The 17144-nt window shown below is 37.0% G+C and overlaps 1 protein-coding gene across 1 annotated transcript; it reads right to left on the reverse strand.

Annotated features, from left to right (window-relative positions):
• Positions 1-2948: 2948 nt before the first annotated feature.
• On the reverse strand, positions 2949-16242 carry slc16a9b (solute carrier family 16 member 9b). Its single transcript, XM_073828587.1, has 6 exons — positions 15670-16242; positions 13783-14010; positions 10248-10391; positions 8157-8252; positions 5569-6405; positions 2949-4182 (listed from the first exon to the last, which is right to left on the reverse strand). The coding sequence occupies exons 2-6, from the start codon at positions 13994-13996 to the stop codon at positions 3998-4000; spliced, it is 1476 nt and encodes a 491-aa protein (XP_073684688.1). The 5' UTR covers positions 13997-14010; positions 15670-16242; the 3' UTR covers positions 2949-3997.
• Positions 16243-17144: the final 902 nt, after the last annotated feature.

Here is a 17144-nt window from a genome sequence, read left to right on the forward strand (position 1 = left end):
ACTCTCCAGACTCCACTCAGGCAGTACTGTCGTTTAGGCTGTTCAGCTTCGATGAACGCCTGCAGTGTTGAAGTGTAGTAGGTCTTGGGACCTCCACTCTTAGAGTCCTTCTGCTGCTCGCAGAACATTGCCAGCCTCACTCACAGAGTGTTGCCAGGCTTCCTTTCGGCGAAGCCTCCACTCCTCGGGAAATCTCCACTTAGACAGGCCTGCTGCACAGGCTATTCAGCCTCACAGGCCGTCGTCAGTGTTAAGTGTAGTTAGGTCATGAGACCTCCACTCTGTAGATTCCCTCTGAGCAGAAGCTCCACTCGGGTAGTTCGGGTTGCATAGGCTATGCAGCCTCACTGAATACCCCCAGTGTCGAGTATAGGCTTTTTCCTCCGGGCGTGAGTGTAGCCAGGTCTCCCCTCACTGAAGGGCTAGTGAGACCTCCACTCCTAAGAGCTGGTGGACTGAACGTTGTCAGGTTTCCTCTCTTTTTAGAGAGTCTTCTGTGAAGCCTCCGTTCTCAAGAGGCTCCGCCTCCAGTACTTCTAGGCGTGAGTGTAGCCAGGTCTCCCCTCACTGGAGGGTTATTTTGAGACCTCCACTCCTAAAGAGCTAGTGGATGGAATGTTGTCAGGTTTCCTCTCTTTCAGAGAGTCTTTTATGAAGCCTCCATTCTCCAGAAGCTCCGCTTTCAGTACTTTCAAGCGTGAGTGTAGCCAGGTCTCCCCTCACTGGAGGGTTATTTTGAGACCTCCACTCCTAAAGAGCTAGTGGATGGAATGTTGTCAGGTTTCCTCTCTTTTCAGAGAGTCTTTTATGAAGCCTCCATTCTCCAGAAGCTCCGCTTCCCCATCTATACCTGTAGCACTGATTGTTGTCAGGTCCCTAGAGCAGGCGTCCGCCCTGCCGAGACCTCCATTCCCTAAACTCCGCCCCTTATGGTCAGGGCGTTTATGAGCTCCTTCACTTAGAGAGCTAAGTGTAGTAGGCTTCCTCTAGGCCTCCACGCTTGAGAGTTGCGTGCACAGGTAGCCGGGCTAGCCGTGGCAGGTCACTGGGCCCCAGCGACTCTCGCTGATGCAGGGGTGATTTCCTTCTTGACTCCTCATTCAGTCAGTTTGATCACCTATCCCTCGGCATGGCGGTGTTGGTATAATCGTTCCCATAGTGTCCACCAGGACGCAGCGTAGAGTTCCCTCCGGAAGGGAACGTCTCAGGTTACGTAGGTAACCCTAGTTCCCTGAGGACAGGGAACGAGACGCTGCGTCTCGTGGCCATGCCTCGGGCCCTGCACATACCTCCGTCAGACAAAAAGATGGTAATGTGCTCTCAGGCACCTGCTTTTATACTAACAGGCGCCTGATGATGATGTCATAGGCTGGCGCCGGCCAGTGTCAAGTTCACTGTCGTTGTTTCATACATTTGTTTCAGAACCGGTCATGCTGAAGGCAGTTCCCATAGTGTCCACCAGGACGCAGCGTCTCGTTCCCTGTCCTCAGGGAACTAGGGTTACCTACGTAACCTGAGACGTTTTTTTTTCTACACTTAGACATAAATCTCCACATCAGTAACACTTACACACACCAAACTTGACATTTTTATTCCTGTCTAAATCCTGAAGGTTGTTACAGAGAGCTTTGTTCATATGTAACTTGCTTGATTTTGTACATTTTATTCCCCCCTAAATTGTAAAAAAATTATGAATTATGGCATGACAAAGTGAAATACCCAAAATTCCCTCTGTAAAAACTTTTGACTATAATATGTAAAAAAAATAAAAATAAACAAGAAGTTTGAAACTGACTTCATCCAGTGTTTAGATTTTTTAAAATAAGAATGTATGCAAATTAGCACATATTTAAATAAATAATGTCTCATTTGCATATTTAAACCCAACATTTTAGAAAACTTGTAATACAAAAAATGTGTGCAATAATCAGTGTAATCAATTAAGTATGTACTTTCTTAATGAGTATTTTTGTCTCCATTTTGTTGCAATTTCTAGGATGTATATCCAAATGTCCATTTTATATACAATCATGTTTGCTCCGATTAACTAAAGCATGAACCTAAGTTTATATTATTTGCAAAAGCTGTTGATTCATGTTTTAAAAAGAATTGCATGGCCACTGTAATTTTGCTATGATTATATACTAGGTTTTAAGGTCTTACTGCATATGTTAAAAACTATATATTTTTTTATTATTTTGGGGGGAATAAAATGTATAAAATCAAGCAAGTTATATATGAACAAATCTCTCTGTAAAAACCTTCAGGATATAGACATGAATAAAAATGTCAAGTTTAGTGTGTAAGTGTTACTGAAGTGAAGATTTATGGCTCAGTGCAGAAGAAAAAAAATCATTTTAAGAAAAAAGCTTTTAAATATATGCATTGTAATTGAAATCTATTGACACAAATGGATAAAGTGCTATTAATGAAACACTTAACAGTGTTTCTTGTATGTTTTCTTTCCACTAGTCTGAAAAAACACTCAATGAAAAACCAATAAGCCCAAAATCTCAAACTTGATGAAAACAGTGTCTGCAGTGTCTTCCCTTAAAGGTTTACATTATATAAATGTAGATGAATTTGACAATCAGTCTAACTTTGGCTTAAATTTGTGGTTAAAGGAAGGATTGTTGCTAGTAATATCTATCACGGTAGTGCATATGTTTGATGAGACATGTTCCTGAACAACCTTTATCAAAACCTGCAGGTAAACAAACACTGGAGACTGCATACATAGACCTCTGATTGCACTCACTATGGTTACTGTATCCATGGAGACCACAAGGCCACCTCACATCATGGCAGTCTAATGAAGCTCAGTACAAATCTTTACAGCTTTCAAGACTTTGACTAGTGTTGGCTATAAAGGAAAACTGACTATAAAGTAAGCAACAAATAAACATTTCAAATTCATCAATACTTTAATAATAAAAACCATAAAAATGAAAATAAAACAATAAAAGTAATATAAATAATAATGTCAAGATCAAAGTTTCAATACACTCAAAAGGTGCAATAACCAAAAGTTTACTGTGATGGGTTTCTTTTTACAATATAAACATTGATGGAACAAGTGCAGGCTCATGTTTTCAAAGCGTCCCATTCCACTTTTTACTGTTCTGTCAATATTAATATAATAAAAACGTATTTCAAGTAACAATGTCTTGCTAAGGACAAAAAAGTGAAACAAACAGAAAGCAGTACAAATACAAACACACACAGTCTATAGCAAAATGTGATGTGTAAAACAGTCAATATAGGCTGGTATTTCAAAAAGTACACAGTAAGGAAATTAAAAGATAGCTAACTTGCTATAAAAAATATCCTGACAGCAATGTCACAGGTACATATTGCTTTATAGCATGTGGTTTTCAACTACAGACTACAGTCTGTATCACTAAGAAAATCCAACATTTTACATAACAAGGCATAGAAAACAAGGCATAAACATAAAAGCACACTTAGTCTAGTGCTGCACGCCTGACCCTTGTGAACAGCATTTACAGACACAATAAATAAACCAGCAACAACCAAAACTTTGGTACAACACAAGACATTATCACCTGTCCAAATACTGCCCAACGCTTTTCAGATTGTGAAATCATTATCCAGTACAAAAGCGACATTTATTATTTATGTTGTAGTGTAAAGTCTTGCACGTCTATACAAAAAACAAAACAGCAATCTTGTAAAACTTTTGAAAACATTGTTTCTCTAAGACTGATGAAACATGGCACTGAGGACTCCACCATCTCCGTATATTTCAATACCATCTGTACAGTAAACAAAACGAATCTAAAAGGAACCGTAGGAATTGTGTATGCAGATCCGGGGCCTCCTAAAACAAGGCCACAAATAACAAGTGTAAGGATGTTTTTCAGTGTAACATGCTGAGTAAAACCACTGATCTGACATGTTCAGTGTATCAGCTTTTTGTAATTAGAGAGTGTGGGAAATTCATCCACTGAACAGCAATAAATCTTGGAGTCATGCTTCAGGCAACCGTTGCCACTTTGTCATAGTCATTAACGCATTCTGTGTCTGGCGTGTTGGTTTCATCCTGGTTTTTGTTCCAACAGCACAAGGCAGCGAGGAAAAGGCCAGCTCCTCCCAGCAGCACAAAGCTTCCACTGAAGTAGAACGCCAGGTCATAAGAGTGCATCCAGTCATAAATCCAGCCTGGAGAAAGAAACAAAACAAACGGTAGAGTTACATAATGTACTGTACTGTGTGTCACAGGTAAACATTCTGCACAATTTTGTCTGCACATTTAATTTGAATTGATCGATATTCTGTAGCAAACACGACACAGCATTATAATTTGAATTGATAGAAGTAGAATTAAATGGAATTCAATTTAAACAGTTTATTCATTACATTTCATGTTTGAAATGTCACCTGAATCAGTGACGAATTCCAAAATAGAGAAAACAATCTAGTTTTTAAAATCTAAAAGTAAAAATGATTATAACATTTTCAACCAACTTTACAAATGATTCTAACAGACAGTAAAGAGGGTCTTTAAAGGGTGTTTATTATATTTTTAAATAAACTAAAAGATGCAGACAAAAAACACACCATTGAGCTGCCTATAGAAACTCATTTGTAATGTAATATATATATTTAATGAATTAAAGGCATAGTTCACTCAAAAATGACAATTACCCCATGATTTACTCACCCACAAGCCATCCTAGGTGTATAGGACTTTCTTCTTTCCGACAAATACACAATATATAGTTATATTAAAAATATCTTGGCTCTTCCAAGCTTTATAATGCCAGTGAATGGGTGTTGAGCATTTGAAATCCAATAAAGTCTATCCACTCCACATGGCTCATGGTTAATAAAGGCCTTCTGGAGCCAATCGATGCATTTGTGTAAGAAAAATATCTATATTTAAAACTTTAGGCATAGTGTAAGCTCCAGTGAGATATGCTAGTCTTGCAAGAACCAAGTTTTGTTCACAGCAAAGGAAAACCAATCTCCTTTTGTCTTTAAATATGGATATTTTTCTTACACAAAAGCATCAATTCACTTCAGAAGTACTTTATTAACCCCCCGAGCCATGTGGAGTACTTTTTATGATGGATAGATGCACAAAATCTCAACACCCATTCACTGCCATTAAAAAGCTTGGAAGAGCCAGATTATTCATTAATATAACTCGGATTTTATTAGTCTGAAAGAGGAAAGTCTTTTACACCTAGAATGGCTTGAGGGTGAGTAAATCACTTTTTAATTTTTGGGTGAACTATGTTTAAAATTTTACAGTTAAAAGAACCAGTGTTAAAGTTATATAGTTTATTAAATATTTAGTTTTTTAAATATTTCATTTGATATACATAAGTAAGCTAACTCTGGAAAAAACACATTATGTCCTAAAAAGATCCAATTTATGTCTTCAAAATAATTAATTAATTAACTAATCAGATTTTTAAATGCAAATTTTTGCCAGCCTCTAGTCTGCACTAATGAATTTGCAAACTACTGAAATCTACTGAATTTTAAGCATTGGAGTTCTACTCTAACAGATCTGCCATCAGCAACAGGTCAAAAAGTTACCTGCGACTGGTGGTCCGAGCATTATACTAAATCCACCAAAGAACATCAAGATCCCATATGCCTCAGTCAGACGATCCATTCCCACAACCTTAGTGGTCATGTAGGGTAAAACGGACCAATTTCCAGAAAAAAACCCCAGCAGCGCTGAGATGGCCTGCAGCCCAGCGTAGTTCTTGGTGATGGGGATTATAAGAAGAGCGACCCCTGATCCCAGCAGGGTAAAGGTGTACAGAAAAATGCTGTTCATCCAGCGGATGTCTATCATGACACCCAGCAACAGCTTCCCCATTCCAGCAGAAATAGACATGATGGAGACCAGCGGGATGGGGCTGATGCCACTGATGAGACCCTCGCTCTGAGCCAAATCCTCCAGGAAGAGAAGAGGAGTGTATGCTCCCAAGCAATATGCGAACAAAGACACGCACATGGCCAAGAAGACCCCGTTCTGAAGCAGTTCCGCCATTGAGTGCAAGTATTCAGAGTACTCCTTCTGCTTCTGCATCATGAGCCGCACCAACGCTGTGTAACTCACAAGGCTCTTCTCATATGGTGGAGGGTCTTTCGTCTCCCCTGTGATTGCAACGTTGACGGACTGATTTTTCTTGATTGGTTCCTCTAAGACAGGGGGCTTTTCAAGAACCTTCTCATCTGCCTTCTCTGCCAGCGCTGCTCTCTGTTTCAGGTAGTAGGCCGGCAGGTGCAGGGGTCTCATGAGTCCAGCACAGGCGATGATGTTTAGTGCAAAGCAGCCAATAAGCAAAAGGCAGCCATCGAGTCCAAAGAGTGCAATGAACTCATTCTGCACAGTAGCATAGAGAAAACCTCCAATACTTGAACCTGGAAAAAAGAGACGGTTAAGTATGAGCAATATTGGGATTGAACTGTTTTAGTTTTATTGTTTATTAAAGGAGAAGTTCACTTCCAAAACAAAAATTTTTTTTACAAGATGTTCATGTCTTTCTTTCTTCAGTTGTAAAGAAATTATGTTTTCTGAGGAAAACATTTCAGGATTTCTCTCCATATAGTGGACTTCTATGGTGCCCGTGAGTTTGAACTTCCAAAATGCAGTTTAAATACAACTTCAAAGGGCTCTAATGATCCCAGCCGAGGAAGAAGGGTCTTATCTAGTGAATCGATCAGTTGTTTTCTAAAAAATGTACAATTGATAAACTTTTTAACATTAAATGCTCATCTTGTCTAACTCTGTGTGTTCTTTGTGTATTCTGGTTTTTACATGCAAACAAGATCAAACACCCTTTACAAAAAAAGGTAAAACAGCGACGTAGCACGATTTTGAAGTTGGAGAAGAAAATTAAGTTTTTCGACCTACCCTAACTGTATTGAACCAGAATACACCAGAGTACATGCAGAGCTAGAGAAAACAAGCATTTGAGGTTAAAAATTTCATCAATTGTAATTTTTTTTTTTTTTTTTTTTCAAAAATAACTGATCGTTTTACTAGATATAACCCTTCTTCATCGACTGGGATCATTTTGAGCTATTTAAAGCTACATTTAGAAGTTTAAACTCCATAGACGTCCCCTATATGGAGAGAAATCCTGAAAAGTTTTCCTTAAAAAACATAATTTCTTTACAACTGAAGAAAGAAAGACATGAACATTTTGAATGACAAGGAGGTGAGTAAATTATCTGTACATTTTTGTTCTGAAAGTGAACTTGTCCTTTAAAGGGATTGTTTACCCAAAAATGAAAATTATTCCACGATTTACTTACCCTCAAGCTATTCTAGGTGTATATGTTTTTTGTTCTTCCAGATGAACAAAGTCTGGAGTGTAGTGAATTATATAAAAAAATGTCTGGGCTCTTCCAAGGTTTTTAATGGCAGTGAATGGTGGTCGAGTTTTTGAGGCAAAATAGAGTACATCCATACATCATAAAAAGTGCTCCACACAGCTCCAGGTGGGGGAAATCGATGCGTTTGTGTAAGAAAAATATTCTTATTTCAAACTTTATAAACCGGAATCTCTATCCGCTAGAGAGTGGCGTTTTGTTTACAGCAAACAAAGGAAAACCAGTCTCCTCATGGTTTGTATCAAAATCCGCGACCGATGTTTTGTTTTGCTCTTTCCTCTTTGCTTCTGCATTGGTCACTTCTCACCAGAGCTTACTATCATGAATGTGTGTACGACAGTTAGCGGAAGATAGAAATTATGGTTTATAAAGTTTTAAGTATGGATAATTCACATTAGAAGGCCTTTATTAAGCCCACTTAGCTGTGTGGAACACTTTTTATGATGGATGGATAACCTTTATTGGATTTCAAAATCTCAACACCCATTCACTGCCATTATAAAGCTTGGAAGAGCCAAGACATTTTTTAATAATACTCTTGATTGTATTCGTCTGAAAAAAAAAGAAAGTCATATACACCTAGGATGGCTTGAAGGTAAATAAATCATTTTTGGATGAACTCTCCCTTTAAATATAGCATCCATTCAAATAAATACATTTCAAATGTATAGGTATGCTTTGTCATTGAGTCACTGAGCTTTTAGATCAAATTGTTCTTTTTTATTGTCAAAACATTAGACTGGTAGTTTATTATTTTTGACAGATCATATATTTACCTGTTGTAACGATGCCGAGGGCAAGACCGCGTCTCTTGTCAAAATACTGGCATATGATAGTTACAGTAGCAGCATAAACAAGTCCACAACCTAGTCCTGTAAAATAAAAATGTGAGGTTAAAGAAAACTCAGGCAAAGGTTAACAGCTCATAAAATCATCATAATCATATAAACATATATTATGAAGGCAAACATAGTTGGAAGGAGTTTGAGCACCACACTATACTCAAATTCTAAATATCACTCTAAACTAATTGACTAATACTGTTAATTATGTTATTATTATATATAGAGGTATGAAGTAGGGCTTTCACGATTCCTCAATTTAATTAGAGTATTTGATATAAAAAAATCCTCAACTGCATTCTGCCCGTGTCGAGTAACCAGCAAAATACCAGAAGTGGCATATAATAAAACATAAGTCTATTGTAATTTCACAAACACTACAATTTGATTAAATTAATGTATGAGATGCAGGTTATCATTTACATGTGTGAAGCATCTCAAACTCCATCTCTGCATATCGCTGTGAGTTTGAGTTTAACGTTCACCTAGGAACGCAGCATATTTGTAAGATAATTTTTTTATAAACCTATGCAAACACAAGAGAATACATCAATATCTTTCTTAATATGCTAACTGTTCATCGTGATTTCAAAATAAAAGCTCGAACCCTCGCTCTGATTTATACGTTTTGATGTCCACATATTAAAGAAATTACAGTGGCTGTAGTATTTTCGCCGTAAAGAAATGAACAAATATTAAAAACTTGCACTGATTGATCTTAAAATATATCAGTGGCCTTGTTTTGTCTCAAGATGCACGCCAGTAATGTTTTTTCGAAGGCACATTTATAAAAAAATACTTAAATGTTCTAATTGAACTACGGCCTAATCCTGGTTTAGTCTAAACCCTGTCTGTGAAACCAGGCCTATGTATTTTAACAGTTTTGTTTAATAAAACCAAATGATTACTTGCTTTTGATACTTTATTTGAACTAATTATTGCTTTATTGCTTTTATATATGTACTTTAAGTAATTTCAAAGGCTATTGTTTACTAATGTATATAGACTATTTTTATGACCTTAAATTAATTAGAATTATCTGATTGTTCGGGTAATCGTCAGAATAATAAACAGAATACTTGATTAACAAAATAATCATTAGTGACAGCCCTAGTATAAAGGTTTTATGTTTTTTTTTCAGGTTTTAATAGGCAGACTTAAGAAAACATTTGACCTCATTTTGAGCAAAATTGTAAAACTAAGTGCATTTACTTTTTAGAGAACGACCGATAATCTGTTTTACAGATATTTTCCTATATTACGTATTCTCCCGTAATCAGTTTTTAATATGTGACCCTGGACTATAGAACCAGTCTTAAGTACCACAGGTACATTTGTAGCAATAGCCAAAAATACATTGTATGGATCAAAATGATTGATTTTTCTTTTATGCCAAAACTCATTATGATGTTCCATGTTCCATGAAGATATTTTGTAAATTTCCTACCGTGAAAATATCAAAACTTAATTTTTGATTAGTAATATGCATTGCTAAGAACTTCATTTGGACAACTTTAAAGGTGATTTTCCCAGTATTTTGATTTTTTTTTTTTTGCACCCTCAGATTCCAGATTTTCAAATAGTTGTATCTCAGCCTAATATTGTCCTATCCTAAATACCATACACCAATGGAAAGCTTATTTATTTATATGATGTATACATTTCAATTTCAAAAAAATGACCCTTATGGCTGGTTTTGTGATCCAGGGTCACATATGTTACATAAATGCTTGATGTGTAGTTCAAGCATGACGCTAATTAACAGTAAGAGTTAATTTATTTTGCCTGTTCTTGTTATTATTATTGTTTATTGTTGCTTTTGTTGCTATAAAAAACGTTTTATTGTTGTGATATGAAGATGGAATTGAACAAAAATGTGAAACTGTAAATAAATTGGTCGTCAGATATTTAAACAGAAATAATTGGCATTGTATGAGTTCAATCAACCACCATTTACACACAGGTTGCGCAATGAACCAAATTAGAAAAAGGAACTTTTTCAATGAGGAAATGTGAGATACTCACCAACAACAATCCCATAGGAAAATATGAGAAACTGAACATTGGGTGCGAAAGCACTAAGCATAAGTCCTCCAGAGACCATAACCCCACTGAAGATGGTCACAGGTCTTGCCCCAAAGTTCACAACACAGGCACTACAGATGGGACCTGTAAACAAGGACAAATTCATCATTCAGTTAGAGAAAGGGAAACTCGAAATAGAAATAAAATCAATAGCTGCTTAAAACAATCTGCCGTAAGAACTATTCAGATAACCAAGTGCAAATTTTGATTGACACAGGACATGACGTCAAATGGCCCACTGACACAAACAGAAAATCATTAGTCACAATTGTTCCCCTATTGATTTGACATGCTGCTCTTCATTTTAAAATGGTAAACAAGTTTCATAATGGAAAAATAAGGTCAAGGCTTATAAAAAAGGATGAGAACATTTTTCTTTCACTACAGACATTTTACAAGAAAAACGTAGTCTTTGGTTACACTTTATTTTAAAGGTTGTATCAGCGATTTCTAGCCTAAAACATAAAGTGTCAATTTCAGCTGACCTTTCTTCACGATCCGCTCGCTGCCTGCCCCATAAATTGTCTGTGAAAAAACCGCGTCTATCTGGTCAGCCTAGGGTCCGAGATATGCCAAAAAAACAATCGGAGCTATCAACTATTCCACAGATAAACAAACAGTGTTCCAACCAATCAGCGTCAGGGGTTTGGTGTTGTGGACTTTCGTACTGGTGCAGGGATGTGAGGGAGGCGGAGCGAAAGTCCACAACACCAAACCCCTGACGCTGATTGGTTGGAACACTGTTTGTTTATCTGTGGAAAGGTTGGTAGTGCCGATTGTTTTTTTGGCATATCTCGGACCCTAGGCTGACCAGAGAGACGCGGTTTTTTCACCGACAATTTATGGGGCAGGCAGCGAGCGGATCGTGAAGAAAGGTCAGCTGAAATTGACACTTTATGTTTCAGGCTAGAAATCGCTGATACAACCTTTAAGGTGTCCTTGTTACAGTGTAAATATACATTTAAGTACTGAGTAATAACAAAGTCCCTTTAAGGCAAGTCATGTCACTCGGCGGCCATCTTTGAAACGCCTCTCGGGCATACAAGTGCAGCTCCTATCTGTTTGAATGGGGAAACATCAAATTCTCCAAAACTGTTCACCAAGCTTACGAATAAATTTCATATTTTAAATATTCAAAGAAATCCAACAAGAACTGCCTCATAAATATGGTTCCTTGTGCTCCAATAGCGTGATAAAACGCGTATTTTTCTGGCTAGATGAGCCAGTGCGCATGCGCATTACTGAGCGCACGTCTTAGAGCGCCGATTGTTTCTATAGCAACTGGGACTTCTAACGGCAGCTGCAGTGACGCGCTGACTTTTCTAATCAACTATTGGCTCTTTCACTAAGAAGGCGGGGCTTCGCGGCCATAATGAGCGTTGCATTTTTCCCCATTCAAAACTACACGAGTGACATGTCTTGGGTATTCTATAGTCTTTGGTAATAATAGTTAACTACATACTTACTATATGGTTATGGTTAGGGTTGGCTTAGGGCTACCTGCATGTAATTACAGTATCTCACAAAAGTGAGTACAACCCTCACATTTCAGCAACCATATTATCTTCTCAAGGGACAATACTATAGAAATGAAAATTGGATATATTTTAGAGTAGTCAATGTGCAGTTTGTATAGCAGTATAGATTCAGTGTCCCCTGAAAATTACTCAATATACAGCCATTATTGTCAAAATAGCTGGCAACAAAAGTGAGTACACCCTAAGTGAACTTGTCCAAAGTGTCAATATTTTGTGTTAGCACCATTATTATCTGGAACAGCCTTAATCATCCTGGGCATGGAATTGACCAGAGCTTCACAGATTGTTGCTGTGATCCTCTTCCACTCTTCAAGGAGCTGCTGGACATTAGCCACATGGTGCTTCTCCACCTTACACTTCTGGATGCCCCACACGTGCTTAATAGGATTCAGGTCTGTAGACATACTTGGCCACCCCATCACCTTCACCTTCAGCTTCCTCATTAAAGCAGTTGTCATCTTGGTGGTGTGTTTGCCTTTCTGCCTAGTACCTGGAGGGAAGGCATCCTGTTCTGCTTCAGAATGTACAGTACATAATGGAATCCATGTTTCCCTCAATGAACTGCAGCTCTCCAGTACCAGCAGCACTCATGCAGCCCTAGACCATGATGCTACACACAATTTTCTTGGTACTCCTCACCAGGGCACCTCACCTCACATGCTGGACACCATCGGAGCCAAACAAGTTTACCTTAGACTTATCAGACAACAGGACATGTTTCCATTAATTCATGCTCGACTGGTTGTCTTCAGCAAACTGTTTGCAGGCTTTCTTGTGAGCCAGCTTCAGATGAGGCTTCCGTCTGGGAGGATGCCTATACAAATTGTTGACTAGCTTGACTTGTTGCAGTGTGTGGTGTATGGTCTGAGCACTGAAAAGCTGACCTTCAACTTTTGCAACCTTTAAAGCAATGCTGGCAGCACTCATGCATCTGTTTTTTGAAGGCAGGTTCTGTTGATCGACACTTGCAAGCCTTGCATCTTAAAAAACACTGTATGACCCTGACCAACGTAGTGTTACTCAGTTTCAGGGTGTTACTGAGCCTTTAATAGCCTTGGCCATCTTTGTAGAGAGCAACAAATGTTTGCCATGAGGTGCCATGTTGAACATCCAGTGGTCAGTATGAGAGATTTGTACTTCAAGCACCAAATTTTAACTGCTCGAATACAAGATACACAACTTTGTATGGTCATGTCAAGCAGACAAAATCATAAACATGATGAATAGGACATGTGGCTTTGCATGGTTAAACAACATACTGCTGTTATTACTTAAGGTGTACTCACTTTGGTTGCCAGCTATTTTGACAAAAAATGGCTGTATGTTGAGTTATTTGCAGAGGACAGTAAATCTATACTGCTATACAAGCTGCACATTGACTACTCTAAAATATTTCCAAGTTTCATTTCTGAAGTATTGTCACTTTAGAAGATATACTAAAATGGTTGCTGAAATGTAAGCGGTGTACTCACCTTAGTGAGATACTGTACATTTAAGTACTGAGTAATAATAGTTAACTACATACTAACTGTGTGGTTAGAGTTAGGGTTTGGCTTAGGGTTACCTGCATGTAATTATGTATAATAATTGTTGTTATAATAGTAAGTACATGTAACGTGTAACAAGGACACCTTGAAATAAAGTGTTACCCAGTTTTTCACATCAGAATGTCATGGTTAGGTCAATGTGTTATTTGTTGTTTCTTTGTTTTCCATTTTTTAAGTTTAAATCGTTTTTACATCTTTTTTCAGTGTAGTTTTAATTGTGAATTATGATCGTATGGAGTTGGAAGAGCATAGTCATTACATTCATTGTGATTAATTGTGTTCTTGGTTTATGTTTACCACATATATTTAACGGGGAAAATGGTGGAAATGCAATGGAAAGCATATGTTTATGCAGATTTATTAAGCTTAATGCATCTGTTGTAAACTTACTAGCAATGAGTCCAACCCCAGACACGAGAGAGCCGACCCACGCTGTCATGCCTTTGCCATCCTGGAAGGTGCTTAGCCATTCAGGGTAAAGCACCCCCACTGACTGGGGCGAACCGTAGGCCAGGAGCTGACCCATGAAAGAGGCGACCACAATGGCCCAACCCCATCCACCATCCGGGGCTTGCTTGATGTTCTGGGCACTTTGGGCACTCATGTTTCTAAGGGTTCCTGTGGGGAAAAACAAATTTAAGAAACAGTTCAGGCTAAAAATTAAATTCTGTTATCATTTAATTTCTGTACACACACAAAAATGACCATTTTTATAATCAATTATTCTGTACCTAGATTTTACAGAAATATTACACTTGAAAAACACTTTAGGGTTACAATGTATTTATATTTTAAAATGAAACAATATGTTATTAAAACAATTACACATTCTTAAGCCATTAATGTGGCAATATTTGTTAATTTTTTAATTATATTAAATTCCAAGCACCACAAAACAACTCATTCCCACAGCCATGTACAGAGGGAAAGTGCTTAATTTTGAGGTCAAAAACTTTTTTTTTTTTTACCATTTCAAATACAGTAATGTATTCATAACTATTACATTTAATAGTTAAAACTACTAAACTAAATGCTTAATAAATATGATCAAATATATAGGAAAAGTAGTGTTCCTCTGAAGTTGTGTTACTGTTTAACAAATTTTTTTTATTTTAAAATAAAAAAATGAAAATAAAATAAAAATATGAAAAAAGGCCCATGTTAAGTCCACTATCTCTTTTCAGGTATCAGAAATTTTCTTATTTATCTCAGGGATTTCATATGCAGCTTTTAGTTTAAGTCACTAGTGTGACCTACTGTATTGTTAGAGAATTGTAAAAAACTAGAATACAAATAGATTAAACTACTTAATTTAGTGAGTATACCATGATTGACAACATGTGGTTTGATACTTTGCAGCAGCCATTTTGTAAAATGCATTTTTCATTATAATTTTCATTTTTTCTATGTGTAACAACATCAGTATATTAGGTCTTATGTATGTGACTGGTGATTCATTGTGTCACTGGTGTTACTGGGTTTTTTTTCTGTCACATTAAATAAATAAAACATAATCTAAAAATATATATTTTCTGTAACACAGAAGAAATATTTTATAAAAACTTTTCATTTTGCCAAAGAAGGTAACACCAGTGACAAAAAAACAAAAACAAATGGTACATGTGGTCTTTAAATAATTGCACAAAAAAATTAATTAAGCTAAAATTTATATGTATTCATAAAGGTAATCTTATAATGTGGTCTAAGTTGAAATATTAGAAAAATAAAAAACATTTTTTAAGACATCTTGCCATACCAAAAGTGGACATTAAAAAAAGTAGAATGACTCTTATAAGGGAAATAGCTGCTTACCATGCAAAACAAACAGTAGATGTTCTGCATTTTATTCTTGGAATCATGTATTAAGTATTTTCTACCACAACCTTAACGTTACTTCTTCCCTAAAAAACAACGCCGATAGCAGGATGTGAGAAACGCGTGTCACCAAAGCAGCGCACGGATGTTCGCGGAGACGCGCACTGAGCCACAATTGCGGTGAGCGCTCAACTGCACTCGTGCGCGCTCCTGAAGCCTGAATACTTTTTGCAGGTTTATATTCTGCATGTTTTTTTTTTTTTTTTGCTTTTCAGTTGTATATAACTTTATAATTTAATCTGTCGGAAAAATGAATAAAAATGATGAAAAACAAAGACGTGCATTACATGTATTATTAAAAGACATGCGTGTGAAGTAGTAAACGATCCAGTATGTTACAGAATATTCTATTGAAACAAATTACAATCTAATTAAGATTTGAAAATGAACGAAATTACTTACCTCACCAACCGAGAAAAGATGATTTCCGTGGTAAATTCAGTTCAGGATGTTGAACTGGCTCTTTAGACAATCCTGCGTTATGCTTTGAAATGTCTTATCATTGTGTCATAATGTGGGATGACCACTATGATCTACATACATGATTGTAGATAAGCTGAGCTGCAACATCTCGGTCTGTCCTTCATCATTGTGCGGTGTGTTCTGTAAGAGCTCCGGCTTTTGTTGCCAGGCGTTTAAACCGGTTTGAAGCTGTTCTCGCTGGTCCAGCTTCACATTTCGATGCTCTAACTTCCTTTCTTATACAATTACAATGAATATGCACAGCTTGTCTGCAGCGTCAACTCAACATCGACCATTTCCCGTCAACGCTTTACAGACTTTTAGAGACTGTTTTGAATTTAATTGGCATTAATCTGTATTTAAAGGAACCATCCGCTCCAAGTAGCGGATGCGTAGTTTTCATGCTGAGTAGCTTTTTGTGTTCCGGAAAATGTTTGTAGATTGCGTTTATGGCATTTGCTTAATCTGGCTGCTTTTGTTTTAATTATCTTACTGTAGATTACATTGTAAACACATGCCACGTGCATCTCTCTGTACCCATGTATGTGCGCTGCAGTTCTAGTCCAAACCGGTTGACGATGACAATACAGCAACAGCAGTAACACGTGTTACCAGGATCATCTGCCTCCTTTCACATCTTAAAGGGACCATTCGTCTAGACTTCATATTTTTAAAGTTAATTTAGCATGTTTGTCATTGCAGAAAAAAATCCTACTTTTCTATGACCCCTAGCCCTCTACTGCACACACTTTGATGGCACATGATAAAAATAATTTTTTTTGGTTCATTTGGGGTCATTTCATTGGTATAACTTGTTGCCCCGAGGCAAAGAAAAGATAAACTGAATTTCTGAACATGCAAAATAAAACACTTAAAACCTGGCAAATATATTTTTTTATGTACAGTTCATGTCATTTTAAATAAGATTACTTAAGCAAATAAAATTGCCACCTTCTCACACCATGTTCTCCTGTGACAATGTGTCAGAACAGAATGTCCTGCTTTTAAATGACTCCCAAACCTTACGGCTGTTTTTTGATGCCTTTTCAAACATTCTAATTAGTTGCAATCCTTTAATGAAAAAAGTATTGAACACATGGGCGTAAGAAAACTTTCTGTTGCCCCAGGGCAATGCTGTGCTGTACAGTGTGAATTTAAAGTTCAGCCAAAAATTAAAAGGCTGTCATAAATTATTTATTATTTCACCACTGAATTAAACAAACAAAAAAAATCTTACTGCGACTTTTTAGCTCAAACTTTTGGCTTCTCTTAGAATTGCGAGATACAAACCTGCAATTCTGACTTTTTTTCTCACAATTGTGAGTTATAACGTCTAGTTTTGGGGGCCAAAATGATTGATATGTTCTCAGAATTTCTATCTCACAATTCTGACTTAATAACTCACAATTGCATGC

This window comes from Garra rufa, chromosome 22 (genome assembly GCF_049309525.1).
Source record: "Garra rufa chromosome 22, GarRuf1.0, whole genome shotgun sequence".
Lineage (NCBI taxonomy): Eukaryota > Metazoa > Chordata > Actinopteri > Cypriniformes > Cyprinidae > Garra > Garra rufa.